Source organism: Theobroma umbraticum, unplaced genomic scaffold (assembly GCF_002168275.2).
Source record: "Theobroma umbraticum cultivar Fairchild unplaced genomic scaffold, ASM216827v3 scaffold_130.0, whole genome shotgun sequence".
NCBI classification, from domain to species: Eukaryota; Viridiplantae; Streptophyta; class Magnoliopsida; order Malvales; family Malvaceae; genus Theobroma; species Theobroma umbraticum.
This window is the reverse complement of record NW_018397264.1, coordinates 2,935,841-2,949,794: the sequence shown is the minus strand read 5'-3', so window position 1 is coordinate 2,949,794 and position 13,954 is coordinate 2,935,841. Positions and strand designations below refer to the sequence as shown.

The window sequence follows — 13,954 nt, the reverse complement described above, 5'->3', positions numbered from 1 at the left end:
TATGAGATTATATTTAAGTTTCAGCTTGTGATATTTGGTATTAGAGTAAATTTGAATCTTTATCAATTTGTAACCCTTTATTTTTAGAATCTAAAGCATTGTATTTAAATTTCAACTTATGGCATTAGGTCACAAAATAAATCAAAATCTTCATTAATGTGGGATCTTTTATTTTCAAAGTTGGTATCAAAGTAATTATTGATTTCGTCGATGTGAGACTTTCATAAAAAATACAAAGATCGAAATAGATTCAATTTAATATTAGAGTAAATTTGAATCTTTAATAATATCGGACACTTATAAAAGATATAAAGATAAAAAAAGATCGAGATTAGTTTAAGAATCTTTGTTCTCTACGAATAAAGAGCCAAAACAACATTATTTAAGTTATATTTTCAAAATTTAAAATTACACTAGTTAGACTTAAGCTCGACGTGTGAAATTACCTTATGCTCAATCAATTATAATAAAAGAACTATTTAAGTTAAGCTCAAAAAAGCCTCAAACCCAAGGCCCAACAAAAACCATTTATGTTTTCTTGCAACTTGGTTAGCCGTTAGGCAACCCAATCCAAAGGAATTTATGCTGACGTGGACCATGCCCAACTTTAATTATCCACAGCCGAGTGATAATCACGTCAGACAGCTTCATTCATGTACGGTATCTTTCTTCACGGTTCGTCAATTTAACGCTTCTCGATATGTACTTTTTTGTCACTCAAAACTACTATTGACTGAAACGTATAGAGGTACAACTAATCACGTGGAAAACTTGGACAAAGATTACAGTACACCAACACCGCAGCTGAACAAAACCCGTTAAACCTCTTCGCTATTAAAGTCTGCAGATATTTTCTCTTCTTCCGGAGCTCTTAAACCCTAGCCGCTTCTTTTATTTCTGTCTCTTGCAAATTTCTTGGCTTTTCTCTTCTTAAAGGTGAAGATTATTGATTTTGTTTATATGGGTTTGTTTCTTTGAATCCATTTTTCGGATTTTTTACTTTTTTTTTTGAAAGTTATGATGATGATGATGATTTTCTTTTGGGGTTATGGTTTTGCTAGTTTCTGTTCTGTTAGTTTTTTGAGTTGATTTGTCTTGATTTCTTGATTTTATTTATTGTTTTTTTTTCTGTTTCTTTTTAATGTTTATGTTGCATGTCTCTTTGGACATGGAAAAATTTAACATATATCTTATCACTGTCGTCAGTTATAATAGATCCAGCAAATTATGTAACGACATGCCGTAAAAAAATTGGAATGATGTTATGAATGGGCATACACTTTTGTAATAATTTCTCCTGTTCAGGGGGTATATGAAACATGTTTGAACATTGTCCTTGATTGTTGGGGAGAGGGTGAGAAACGATTGAAGACAACTGGGAAAACCAATTTTTATAGTAATATACATGAAAAGTTCAAATATTTAATGAGATCTTAAACCCTTTTAGCTACAATTGAATTGATTGGTTTCTGGGATTTCAAATGGTTTCATATTGTATGTGAACTTTTTTTGTGGTTTGCTTTGGTTATTAACTGGGTTAAAGATTTGAACTAACTTGCTGTTTTGTTTTTGTCTTTGTGGCTTGGTGGTGCTGCTGTTAAAAAATGGTACAGTAAGCATTATAATGGCACTTTCTAGCAAACTTGGAAGCCTACTGAGGCAAAATGGGCAAATGCCAATTACATCCATGCTTAATTCTGTCCGCTGCATGTCAACATCAACCAAAAAGCTTTTTATTGGAGGTATTGATACATGTTGGGTTGTTGTTCAAAGATTAGATGTGGATATTATTTATTGTGTATTTGACTTGAATCTATGGTTTTTAGGTCTTTCATACGGTACTGATGATCAGACTCTCAAGGAAGCATTTTCCGGATTTGGGGATGTCACTGAAGGTGAGCTGTATTGGTGATGCTTATGATACTATTAAGTTTTTGACATTGTTATTAGGTTTGCTGTTCTAGTCAAGTATATGAATTAGTAGCCTGCATTTCTTGTCAAGCAGACAAACTAGTTGTCCCTTTTATTCTAGCTCATTAAGTAGTACCAAGTAGAAATGTGTGTTCTTTGTTCTGTAGAGTGATTAACATTGTTAACGTGTTTGTTAGGTGTTTTTTGTACTTTGTTTTTGGGTATCTTGGATACAAAACGTAGAGTTATGCTTAAGCTTGTCCGGGATCTATGCTATATGTCTCTATCTTTTTTGTAGCTTTCTCCTGGAAGAAGTTGAATAATGATGAGTGCAAGTGAGTGTTTTGCATGGTGTTATAATTGAAATCATAAGAAGTTCACCTTGTCTGCCTGATTGGTGATTTGGGCCAGTGAACTTTGTGTTTTTACATGCAATAACAATTGTTATTGGCATCTTTGTTAAGCATCGAATGTATTTTTTATAGTGCTTGATTCTGTTTTATGTTCTCATTCTCTGTGTTTATGTTGATCAGCAAGGATTATCGTTGATAGAGACAGTGGGAGGTCTAGGGGCTTCGGTTTTGTGAACTTTGCTGATGATCAATCTGCCAGCAATGCCTTGTCAGCCATGGATGGTCAGGTGAGGAAAAAAACATTTATTGATGTGCGGAACATGTTTCTGCAGAATTATGTATTTGACTGTTTTGCACTGAAATTTCAGGAACTCAATGGGAGAAACATTCGAGTAAGTTATGCCAATGAAAGACCTAGTGGCCCTCGATCTTTTGGTGGCAACAACGGTGGTTTCCGTGGGGATAGAGGTTTTGGAGGGGATTCTGGTTACTAAGTCCTTACATCAAAATCTATCCATGGGCGTGTCTGTAGCTAGTAGTTTACTTGTTTAGATTTGAGGATGTATTTAGATATATTCTAGATGTGCTGAACTTATGCAACTACTTTACACTATTGGTTCAATTTTTGTTAGTTGTTGCATTTTATTATCTAATATTTATATTGGCAAGGTAAGGTTTTGACATTGCTTGTGCATGTCATTGCATGTGTTTTGGATTGTGGTTTAAGTATCTTGGCTCTTTGTTTATTGCAGGGGAATTTTGTGGTATCTGCCTGCAATATGGTTATGCCAACTTAATTACAGGTAGGATTACAGCCCAGTTTGATGGTGCAATACTATGATTGTAATATTTCATGAGATTCAATATGCATTTTATAGACAAGTATTTTTACATTGGTCTTATTTGCTGAGTTTTACACTGGGTTGGAATTGAGTGAATGGGGGAAAGTAGAAGCAGCGGAAGGTTGGTTGGTTTCTTTTCCTCGAGAGAATTATTTATAATTCAAGGAGAATGGAAATAATAGAGAAAGCTTTACTTTCCAATTTCTTGGAGCGCAATTTTTTGTCAGTTGTTTCCTAGGAGGCAAACGTGCACTTCTTGTTTTACCAAGTATTTCACATTCTTTAAGCTAATGGATTTGTAGTTCCTTTTTACAGTGGTAAATTACACATTTCTTTCCTTTTCCCGTAGTCTACCTGAACCTTTTGGTATTAAATCATTTGTTCTTAACATTTTAGTTTTTTTTATTATTATTTTTTCAAAAATAGTATAAACTTGGTAGAGTTTAAGTTTCTGTCTTACTAAATATCATTGGGAAATTGTAATTTTCCGTCGTAGACCTTGGAGGGAAGCAAGGTGCAAGGTGGGCCTTAATTCTGATATTGAGCAACCCAACAACATGGGTTTGCCAACTACTCTCTTATATTCGAGCCCAGTCCAAAAGTGTTACAATATCAATTTTCATGTAGGAGACTAATGACGTGAATTTGTTACAGGTTCACATCGTTAATTTAAAAGATATGTTCATTAGATAGAGAAAAATATTCAATACATAGAATACGTGACATTCAACTCTATTTAATTGTGCAATGATCTAGTTGTACGGATTCTTTCATTCATTAAAAACAGAAGAATTCATCATGATCTAAGACTATTTTGATTTTGATCTCTTGTGAGATTTCGCATTAGTGAAAAGTTTAATGAGTTTTAATATTACTTGGTAATTGAAAAGATATGTTTATTAAATGAAAGAAGATTTTAATCTAAAAGTTTAATGGATATGCAATTTTGGCTAGATAATGAATTTTGCTTTGCTACTTTTATTTAAAAATGAAATAAAAATACTGAATTATATGTTAATTTATCATGTTTAACTAAGTAAATATGAAGTTTTAACTAAATTCAATAGTATAAATTATTAATTTTTTTGATAATTGCAAATAAAAATTCACATGATACCAAAGTATTATCAAAAGTTTCAAGACACAAAATACAGATCCAAAACTATAAAAAATATTATCAAATAAAAGTCATTAATGAGAACAAAATCAAAACCATTAATCAATTACAAATACATATATTTTCATAAGTTAAAGTGGGGATATATTCCCATCCTCCTAGCAAGAGACCATGAAAAACAGCAATAGACTAATGAAATCCATTTCATTCCTTTATAAGTATTACTTTTACAATAATTAAAACAAAATGAGAAAAAATCTTTATCTAATATCAATAATGTTATCATTAAAACTATATATGCACAATTATATTCTTAGCATGTACCAAATAAAAAATAAGTATTTATAAATTGTCCATTGTAATTAAAAACTGCCGTGAAAAATGCAAACAAGGTCAAAGCCTGATTCGGTATAACAGGATCAAGTCAAGTGAAAGTACCTTGTTAAGTATTTTATGTAAGAGACCAATAATCTTTGGTTTTGGTAAGCAAACCAAATTTGCAAAGCTGACTAGAATGAGTGGATGGACGATGATCATGCACCTCCAACGTGTCGCTGTTTATGGTTGGTAAATGATTGCAGTACAGGGCTATCGTATGTAGGAAAGTTTCACTCTCAGGTTGGTGGCAGTATACTGGCTATTGGGTTGTTGAGTGGCAACTTTGTCATTTCAACCACACCAACCCCCACCCGCCTCTCTCTCATATACTCTCTCTGCGTTGCCAACTTATTCTCGCCCCTCCCTCTATCGATTCATCGAAAACCCATTTGTGAGTTTTCTTTCTTTTTCATGTTTTCTGGGAGTTTTGCTCCGACATGTAATTTGTGATTTTGTTATCTGAACTTGGGAACAATGTACTACAACAAACCTCGGATATTAGATTTGGAGTATTCTGTCGATATTTGGTGTCTATTTAGATTCTTGACGATGTATAACTTGTACTATATCGTTTATGTTTTAGCTGATCTGATTTGCTTCCAAAGGATTGACATAAATTGTTCATTTGTGTTCTTCTTCAAATTGGGCTTTTGCTATGAATCATCAGTTTTTGTTTCAGATTTGGTTTGGGTTCATTGATCTGGGTAATCATGGCTTTTTTAACAAATTCTGCAATGCCCTGAGGCGGAGAAATTTTGTATGTGTGCGTGATACTGTCGCGTCGGTGCATATGTGAGACTCCTGTTTTTAATTCCTAGGAAAATGACTTTCCGATAATTTGGTTTGATTATTGATCGTATAATATACCATGTTTGTTTTAGATTTCATTTTCGGTACTTAGCTTAATCATGATGATGTAAGCCTGCTATCATGTTTTAGTCCATAATGGTTAATCCATGAGACAATTTAGTGTGTTAAGTTCTAAGAAAGTATTATTTTAAATATTAGTTTATCATTCCCTTGCATTCAGGTCTCTTGCCTTTGTGGTTGCCTCTGCGTGTCGTTCCTTTTTATTTATTTCTTCAAAAGTCTTAGTTTCATATTCAATTCTTGATTCCACTTGCAGCTGTTGGTGACACTGACAGTCCCAGATCTAGTTAAAAATGAAGGTGATAGAGAAGATTCGGACTTTGCAGGAGGAGCAAGGGAAAGTTGTGTTTTCGTTTGAGTTCTTCCCCCCAAAGACTGAGGATGGAGTTGACAACCTGTTTGAGAGGATGGATCGCATGGTTGCTCATAATCCATCATTCTGTGACATTACATGGGGTGCAGGTGGGTCCACTGCGGATCTCACCCTGGACATTGCTAACAAGATGCAGAATATCATCTGCGTGGAGACCATGATGCACCTCACTTGCACCAACATGCCTGTGGAGAAGATCGACCATGCTCTTCAGACCATTAAGTCCAATGGCATTCAGAATGTTCTTGCCCTCCGAGGTGACCCTCCTCATGGCCAGGACAAGTTTGTCCAGGTCGAAGGTGGCTTTGCCTGTGCCCTTGATCTGGTAAAGATTGTTCATTTTGTTTCCTTTTAAATCTTTCCCATTTTTTCTATATTAATATGTTACTAACCTTTCTTTCTAAATTCTAGGTGAAACATATTAGAAGCAAGTATGGTGACTATTTTGGCATCACAGTTGCTGGTTATCCAGGTGCTTTTCATTGTCTTTTATTTTGATTGATGATTGTCTACTGATAAGGGGCCTGTTGTGGTGGCTTGTGATTATTAATAGTTTGCTTTGTTGCTCAGAGGCACATCCTGATGCCATAGGAAGTGACAGTGTAGCTACACCTGAAGCTTATCAGAATGATCTTGAATACTTGAAGAGAAAGGTTTTACTCTCAACTCCTTAATTGGCAAATTGTGTTCTAATCTTTTGATGTTTGTAGTTCCACTGCAATGCAATAGTTATTTTTTGTGCTGAAGCCTCTTTACTTCATAGGTTGATGCGGGAGCTGATCTGATTGTCACTCAACTGTTTTATGATACTGATATCTTTCTCAAATTTGTCAATGACTGTCGGCAAATTGGAATTACATGTCCTATCGTGCCGGGTATTATGCCCATTAATAATTACAAGGGATTCTTGCGTATGACTGGCTTCTGCAAAACCAAGGTATGTGGTATATAGCCCATTTCACTTTTTCGTAACAAACATTGCATTGCATTGCATTTCTTATGACACATGTAATGAAAATGCATTTGTCCCTCTTTTCCTCTTAGTCTGAGAAAATTATGGTGAGGTAATTTTGAGCATTTCAACAGGTATCAATTGGTAAAATATTATTGTAAAGGTGTATGTACTAGTTGGATATTTTCCTTTCTAGAATTGTTTTATGGAAAAGGTGCATGTACTAGCTAGTTTTTCAAATAATTCCACAAGCAGAGAAATCAATGTGGCTAAATGTCATTGAGGTAAACCCATGCTTATAGAAGAATAATGCAAGGATTTTATGTTGCTTGCTTGCATAAAGGAACAGAATGTAGTGTCGCTCTTCTCAAAGGCTAAAACTTCTAAGATTTTGGAGGTCCCTTATTTGAATGGGTTTTTCATATTATCACAACAATGCACTGTTGGGGCTGCTTTTCCTTAACTATTGATTTAATACGTTCATTATGGTTGCTTAGAAGAATGGATATAAAAGGCTATTTTGGTCGTTGTTGCCATTAATATTTTTCAAATGGCTCTCTGTAGATACCAGCTGACATTGCTGATACCTTAGAGCGTATCAAGGACAATGATGAAGCCGTCAAATCCTATGGGATTCAAGTTGGAACAGAAATGTGCCGCAAGATTTTAGCTCATGGAATTAAGACATTGCACCTTTATACATTAAACATGGAGAAATCTGCACTAGCTATACTAATGGTTGGTTCTTATTATCCTATTTTTCATTTATTATTTTGGCATGTAGAAGATGTTATTTCTGAATATCTTTTGACTTTCTAAACTTTGAAATTTGAAGAGAAAAATCTTGACGGCTTTTACAGGGTCAATCAAAACTCTTGAACTATAAGTTTTTGTTCTTCAATTATTTAGGCTCCACTTGGTCGATGCTTTTTCTTTTTTTTTTTTTTCCTTTTTGTCTTTCTTTTTTTCTGCAAAAAAAAGAATAGAAATAAAAAGCAAAAAATAAAAAATTAATAGAACACAAAAGGCAAATACCAAAGCACCAACCAAACGGAGTTCTAGAAAAAACTTTGTACTAAGTAGTGGTTCAATATCATACTTTCTCATAGAATACTTTTAAATAATTAAATTAAGATCAGTGGAAATAATGAAGGAAAGAAAAGAGATGCAAGTACAGAATTCACTGTATCCCAATCCTTATTGATTTATTACCCGCATATTTCATTTTAGTGACTTAACTGTTGTTCAATCATTTAAGATAATCTGTTGGGAACTTTTTTTTTACTCAATTGAAAGTAAAAGAGAAAATGACTTCGGCAGTAGTTATGAGTCAAGTTATATTCATCTCTATTCTCTAACGTATAAATATTACTTCACTGCCCCATACTAATCATAGGCTTATGTTGGCAGAATCTTGGATTGATTGAAGAGTCCAAAATTTCCAGGTTTTTACCTTGGAGACGCCCTGCAAATGTTTTTCGTGTTAAAGAAGATGTTCGTCCAATATTTTGGTATGTGATAAACATTGAACTTCACTTCTTGGCTAGATGTCTGCAGTTTATTGCATTGTCTTATAATGATTGAATATTCCTGGATATCTGATCTTTCTTACAAATGATGGCAGGGCTAACCGCCCAAAGAGTTACATATCCAGGACTATCGGTTGGGACCAGTACCCACATGGGCGATGGGGTGATTCTCAAAACCCATCATATGGTGCACTAACTGACTATCAGGTAAACATGATGGTTGAACTTTTTCTTGTTTTGTATTACTGATATTCAATATCTTCAATGCTTTCAATTTCTCTTGGAGGAAATTTAACTGCAATTTGTTTTTTATTCAATTTTGGCTTGCGCTATAACTCGTAGATGTTACATATCCACTTATTGAAAAGAAAACAGCATACTTGACAAATGTATTAGTGTATCTATATTGGTTTAGATGTGTCTGATTGCATGTGATGTATCATTATGTTATTGTTAAGGTGATTTTTCTGCTCATTCCTTCCTTTTTGAATATTTCTTTTGTTATGGGTGCATAAAATTGACATGTTCATTTGATGGTTGATTGTATGGGAATGAACTCTGGCATTAAAATTTTCCTTTAAGCTTAAATGATAATAATGAACTTGTACCTAAATGCCAAATCTTATTATAAGTTACTGGATATTTTATGGGAGCTTATTTCAGCAATAAACACATTAGAAAAGTGAGATTTGGGGTAAGTTTAATTGATCTAGGGGGTCGTTTAATGGGCTGGCTATGGAAAAGATTAACATTGAATGGAATTCAGAGACTGTTTTTTGGATTGGGATTCTGAATGGGCTGGCATGTAGGCTCCTATGGATCTCACATGTTATTATTACAGGATGTATTACAAGTCTCTCCATAATGAAGAACCAAAAATAAAAAAATGTCATATAGTACCTGCGCAGCTTTTTCTTGAAAATGTAAGGAAGGAAATATGAGGTGGTGCTTGGTGAATGATGATTTTTAGTTTATTTTCATAGTGCTTGATCTTTGTAACACATTAGCTAGTTGTGTTGGTTGATACAATTATGACTTGAAACTAAATGGGTTAACATGTTAACAAGTATATTTGGGAATCTGGCCAACTAAAGAAAACCTGTTAAGAAGTTCATGGTGGGAATTTGTTGTTCCTTTTTTGTCTGGACTTGGAATGAGAACCTTTAGACTGTAATGGAACCTCCATTTGAATAGTAAATGGCTATTATCCATAGGAAGTTAATAGATAGTTAATTTTTTATTTTTCTATTCATTTATTCTTGCTATTCATGACCATTTGTTTTAATTTAAAAAACCTTTTTTATTTTTTATGATATCACTTTATGCTTAAGTGGCGAATGTTAGAAACTGTCACTTGGTTGAGGAAAATCCTCGTTACTTCTATTTTTGGATTAATAACCTGTGTATGACCAAAGATATTTAAATTCTCAACAGTTCATGAGGCCCCGTGCACGTAACAAGAAACTTCAGGAAGAATGGGCTACCCCATTGAAAAGCATTGATGATATTCAAGAGGTAGAATTTGTAGCTTAATTTTTATGTAGTATTTTCTCTTTTTAAAGTCAAATCTGCAATAATGATATGGTTCGTTTGGAACTGGTGTTATCAGAAATTCAAGAGTTATTGTTTGGGCAAGTTGAAAAATAGTCCTTGGTCAGAATTGGATGGGCTTCAGCCAGAAACAAAGATCATACATGAACAGTTGGGAAAGATCAATTTGGAGGGTTTCCTTACCATCAATAGCCAACCAGCTGTCAACGGGGAACGATCTGATTCTACATCTGTTGGTAAGTGCAAGTATCTGATGTATGTTTTCCTTTATGTATCTCGAAAATGGTTGAACAAATGTTTTTTGGCCCTGAATACTGGTATCTGGTTTTGTCTTAATATTTGAGTTAATTGTACTAGATATAGGTTTATAGATAATAGGGGTTTTGCAGTCAAAAGGAACTAATTTGTGAATTAATTAAGCATGAAATCAGCAGATAATATGAAGAAATAGGCAGCCGTGTTGAGTTTAAGAATTGACAGCATGTTTGGTTGGGGGAATGGATATTCTATTCTTCTTTCCTCTTCTATTCCATTGCTTGGTTATGGAATGGCTATTTCAATGGATGGCCACCCCAGGAGAAGTCTGAATAGTTATTGCCGATCCTCCTATTAGTGCTAGCTATTCTGCATGGATCGGATTGGGATAAAAAATTTTTGGAAAAAGATGTCCTTAATCATTTTGTGAAATTACTATCTTATATATAATAAAACCTAATTCTAGCATATAAGAACATTTTTCCTCGTTTTCTTTCTCTCTCTTCCTCTTTCTAGCATTGCCCAACCGATGCCTTCAGCAGCTAGATCTGCCACGGGATGCATTGGATTGGTGCTTTGGTGGCCAGATCTGTTGCTCTGTAGTGCCAGCCATATCTCCGGTAGTCAGGCAACAAAAGAGGAAAGAACAAAAGTAAAAGAGAAGACACAAAGAAAATAGAGGAGAATAAAAAAAAAAATTATATTAAAGTTTTAATTATAAATGATCAATATTTTAAATAAATTATAAAAAATTAATATTTCAAATTAAAAATCATAAATTATATTAAAAGGTATTTCTTTTCACCTATTCTTTTATTATTCTAAAGTTAATTTTTGTCAACCAGATATTAAAATAATGTCAAAATAACAATTTCATTTTATGAACCAAACTATATAATAATTATTCTTTTGTGATTCTATTTTCACTAAATAGATATTCTATTCTTATATTTCATTCTGTGAAACAAATGTGCTTTAAGGGCTTTTGATTTCTCAACTGTATTTTTTTATTTATACTGAGTGTTGATTTATATATGTATATATATTCATGATAGTAGTTTGCCTGCGGATGCGGTTGTTTGAGGATGGGAGGGAATGCACAAAGCTTGATGGGCTTTGGGCAGGACAACTGCTGGCGCTCTCCCTTCCCTTAGTTTGCACTTGTGGTAGTAAGAGCTGGTGCTAAGTATGCTGTAACTTGTTCTGACATGACTGCATGCAGGTTGGGGTGGCCCTGGAGGGTATGTTTACCAGAAGGCTTATCTTGAGTTTTTCTGCTCAAAGGAAAAATTAGATGCACTTGTTGCCAAGTGCAAGGCCTTGTCATTTATCACCTACGTGGCTGTCAACAAAAATGGGGATTTGATATCAAACATAGGTGCGGCAGATGTTAATGCAGTAACTTGGGGAGTGTTCCCAGCTAAAGAAATAATCCAGCCAACTGTGGTGGATCCCGCCAGCTTCATGGTGTGGAAGGATGAAGCGTTTGAAATTTGGTCAAGAACATGGGCCTCCTGGTACTCCGACAGCGACCCTGAGGGTGTTCAATCCAAAAAACTGCTTGAAGAGGTAATTGGTCACGTTGATGCTCACTTTTGCACCTTCATTTTTATCAAGATTAAGCTCAATAATGGGTCGGTTTCCTTTCAATTTTGCAGGTGCAGAGCAAGTACTATTTGGTCAGCTTGGTAGACAACAATTACATCAGCGGTAACATTTTTGCTGTTTTTGAAGATATTTAAGATGGGATGCTGCCTGCTTCTATCATGTGCTCAACTGATTAAATCTCTCTCTCATAGGGGCCTTATTTAAGGCTGTCTATTCTCAATATATTATTTTCAGTTGTTTTCCTTTGCCTTGTGGTGTATTGAATTATAATCTTATTTGTCATAATGACTTCATTAAAAAAAAAAAGTGTAATAATAACTCAATTGGAATTTTGACACCTTCCCTTTGTGATGCTAGTTTTCCCAGTCTTAGTCCCAGAAGCCCATCGCCGCTGAAATGATCCCAAATCAACCCCTATATTCGATATTCATTCATCAATGGTTTGCTTTAGAGTACTGATTGAATCACACTAGTATTTTTCTCGTAGGGAGTAATCCTTCCCATCGAACGATCTCAAAGGACTTGATTACAGTTCATCCTTTTCTGACGTTATTTAAATGATGTCACCTTGTGTTTGTTGGCTTTGAAACAAGTCATGTGTGGGAGAGGTCCACAAAAGGTTGCTTCAAGTTTAATTATTGTCTCCTAGAACGAAAAGGTGACATAATGTTTGCCTTGAATTCATTCATTCTGGCATTGTTTACATGTGCTTCACATAGTTTTCCTTCTCTAACATCAACAGTTGTCTACTGAAATATTATTGCATCCAAAATCATCGGACTCTACAAAAATCAGAGTAAAAGACAAAAAGGATGAGTAAATTTGAAGAAATGGGAAAATAATAGGGAGTGTCGGTGAGCATCCAGAATTTGTGCAAATGGATAAAAGGACAAAACACAAAGAGGAAAGTGGGTGGTCTTTGCCTATTTATGTAGTCGTAGAGAGAAAATTAAACCAAGTCTCCCTCCTCCGAACTTCATCCAATTATTATTTTTGCTTTCAATTAATCAATAAAAATATAGAAATATATATTTATACATCTACTCAAAACACTTTAATTATCATCCTTCCCCACTTTAATTCCTCCTTCGCTTGGATCATTAGATGCGTTAATTCCTTTTCCCTATTTTAGTCTTCATGCTCCACTTTTATCATAATCCCTTCATTTCCTTCTTCTCCTCTGAGCCAGGCAGGGTCGATGCTTCACCTTTCTTCTTTGCTTTCCTCATTAACTTGTGTGTTTCCATTCCTTTGCCCTATTTTCTGCTTCCATGTCCTTTCTTCGACATTTTTAATTTAAGGGTTCCCTAACTGGTTGCGTCGTGGACATGAATGTGACCTATCTTCCATTAGACTAGAGGTTATATAATTTAATTTGCACCCATATGCATTCCATGTTTTTGCAATACTTTACAATCTCTGTCTATTGACGTGTGTGTTTGTGAGCTCCTGCAAAATTTAGCTTCATAAGTAATGAATAATGGGATTTTGATTCCATCAACAATCATAATATAATCCATAAAAATGAAAAAAAAAAACATTGATAGCATGGAAGAATTTGTACAAGTAGATTGGGGACTCGTATCCTTGTACATACATGAAAAAAAAACTATGTCATGGATGATCGTTGCGAGCTTAATGTATAGAATCATGTTCTAACTTGAAAATTTATTCTCCTTTACACAAAAAGTCAAACTGCAAATATCATTTTGTAAAGAAGAAAGAAAACGGCTTATCCACGAATATCTGCCTATCGAGAAACAGTGCCCTGGATTGAGCAGCTAGATAGCAGCCACCCTAGCCAATAACAGACATAAGGTAGAAGAAGCAATACAATTTCTAGGCTTTTTTACAATAATGTTAAAGCTTAGACAGCACTTAATTACTGCCTTTTTACGTTACGCTAGACACATAATTATTAAATATATGCTTTCGAATATTATAAAAAAAAATCTTTATTGGCATGGACGGGCATGTTTATCATCAATCTTTAAAACAAATAATAGGAGAAAACAGCCTTTTTGCAATATTGGAGTGTATGTACCTCAATTAAGTGTACATACATATATATACATCATCGTTATAATCGTATTCATCTTTTGAGATATTGATACGTCAGGGCTCTGACTCTGCACTTTATTCTATTCTTACTCGAACCCTCTTACGATTGGGACCAAACTTGCATCTCTTTACAGTAGTGTAGGTAAGTAGAGTG

At 34.4% G+C, this 13,954-nt stretch overlaps 2 protein-coding genes across 3 annotated transcripts; both read left to right on the top strand.

Annotated features, from left to right (window-relative positions):
- Nucleotides 1–790: 790 nt before the first annotated feature.
- LOC110421651 (glycine-rich RNA-binding protein 2, mitochondrial-like) lies at nucleotides 791–2,945 on the top strand. Its single transcript, XM_021435289.2, has 5 exons — nucleotides 791–936; nucleotides 1,614–1,742; nucleotides 1,827–1,895; nucleotides 2,445–2,551; nucleotides 2,633–2,945. The coding sequence occupies exons 2-5, from the start codon at nucleotides 1,625–1,627 to the stop codon at nucleotides 2,756–2,758; spliced, it is 420 nt and encodes a 139-aa protein (XP_021290964.1). The 5' UTR covers nucleotides 791–936; nucleotides 1,614–1,624; the 3' UTR covers nucleotides 2,759–2,945.
- A 1,906-nt stretch (nucleotides 2,946–4,851) lies between these two features.
- LOC110421780 (methylenetetrahydrofolate reductase (NADH) 2-like) lies at nucleotides 4,852–12,082 on the top strand. 2 transcript variants are annotated; one of them, XM_021435454.2, is made up of 12 exons: nucleotides 4,852–4,992; nucleotides 5,728–6,169; nucleotides 6,256–6,316; nucleotides 6,415–6,497; nucleotides 6,608–6,781; nucleotides 7,361–7,534; nucleotides 8,207–8,307; nucleotides 8,421–8,532; nucleotides 9,760–9,840; nucleotides 9,935–10,112; nucleotides 11,354–11,700; nucleotides 11,790–12,082. In XM_021435454.2, the coding sequence occupies exons 2-12, from the start codon at nucleotides 5,765–5,767 to the stop codon at nucleotides 11,871–11,873; spliced, it is 1,800 nt and encodes a 599-aa protein (XP_021291129.1). In that variant the 5' UTR covers nucleotides 4,852–4,992; nucleotides 5,728–5,764; the 3' UTR covers nucleotides 11,874–12,082. The 2 variants fall into 2 exon arrangements, with proteins under 2 accessions (XP_021291129.1, XP_021291130.1); XM_021435455.2 differs by lacking the exon at nucleotides 4,852–4,992 and adding an exon at nucleotides 5,281–5,393.
- Nucleotides 12,083–13,954: the final 1,872 nt, after the last annotated feature.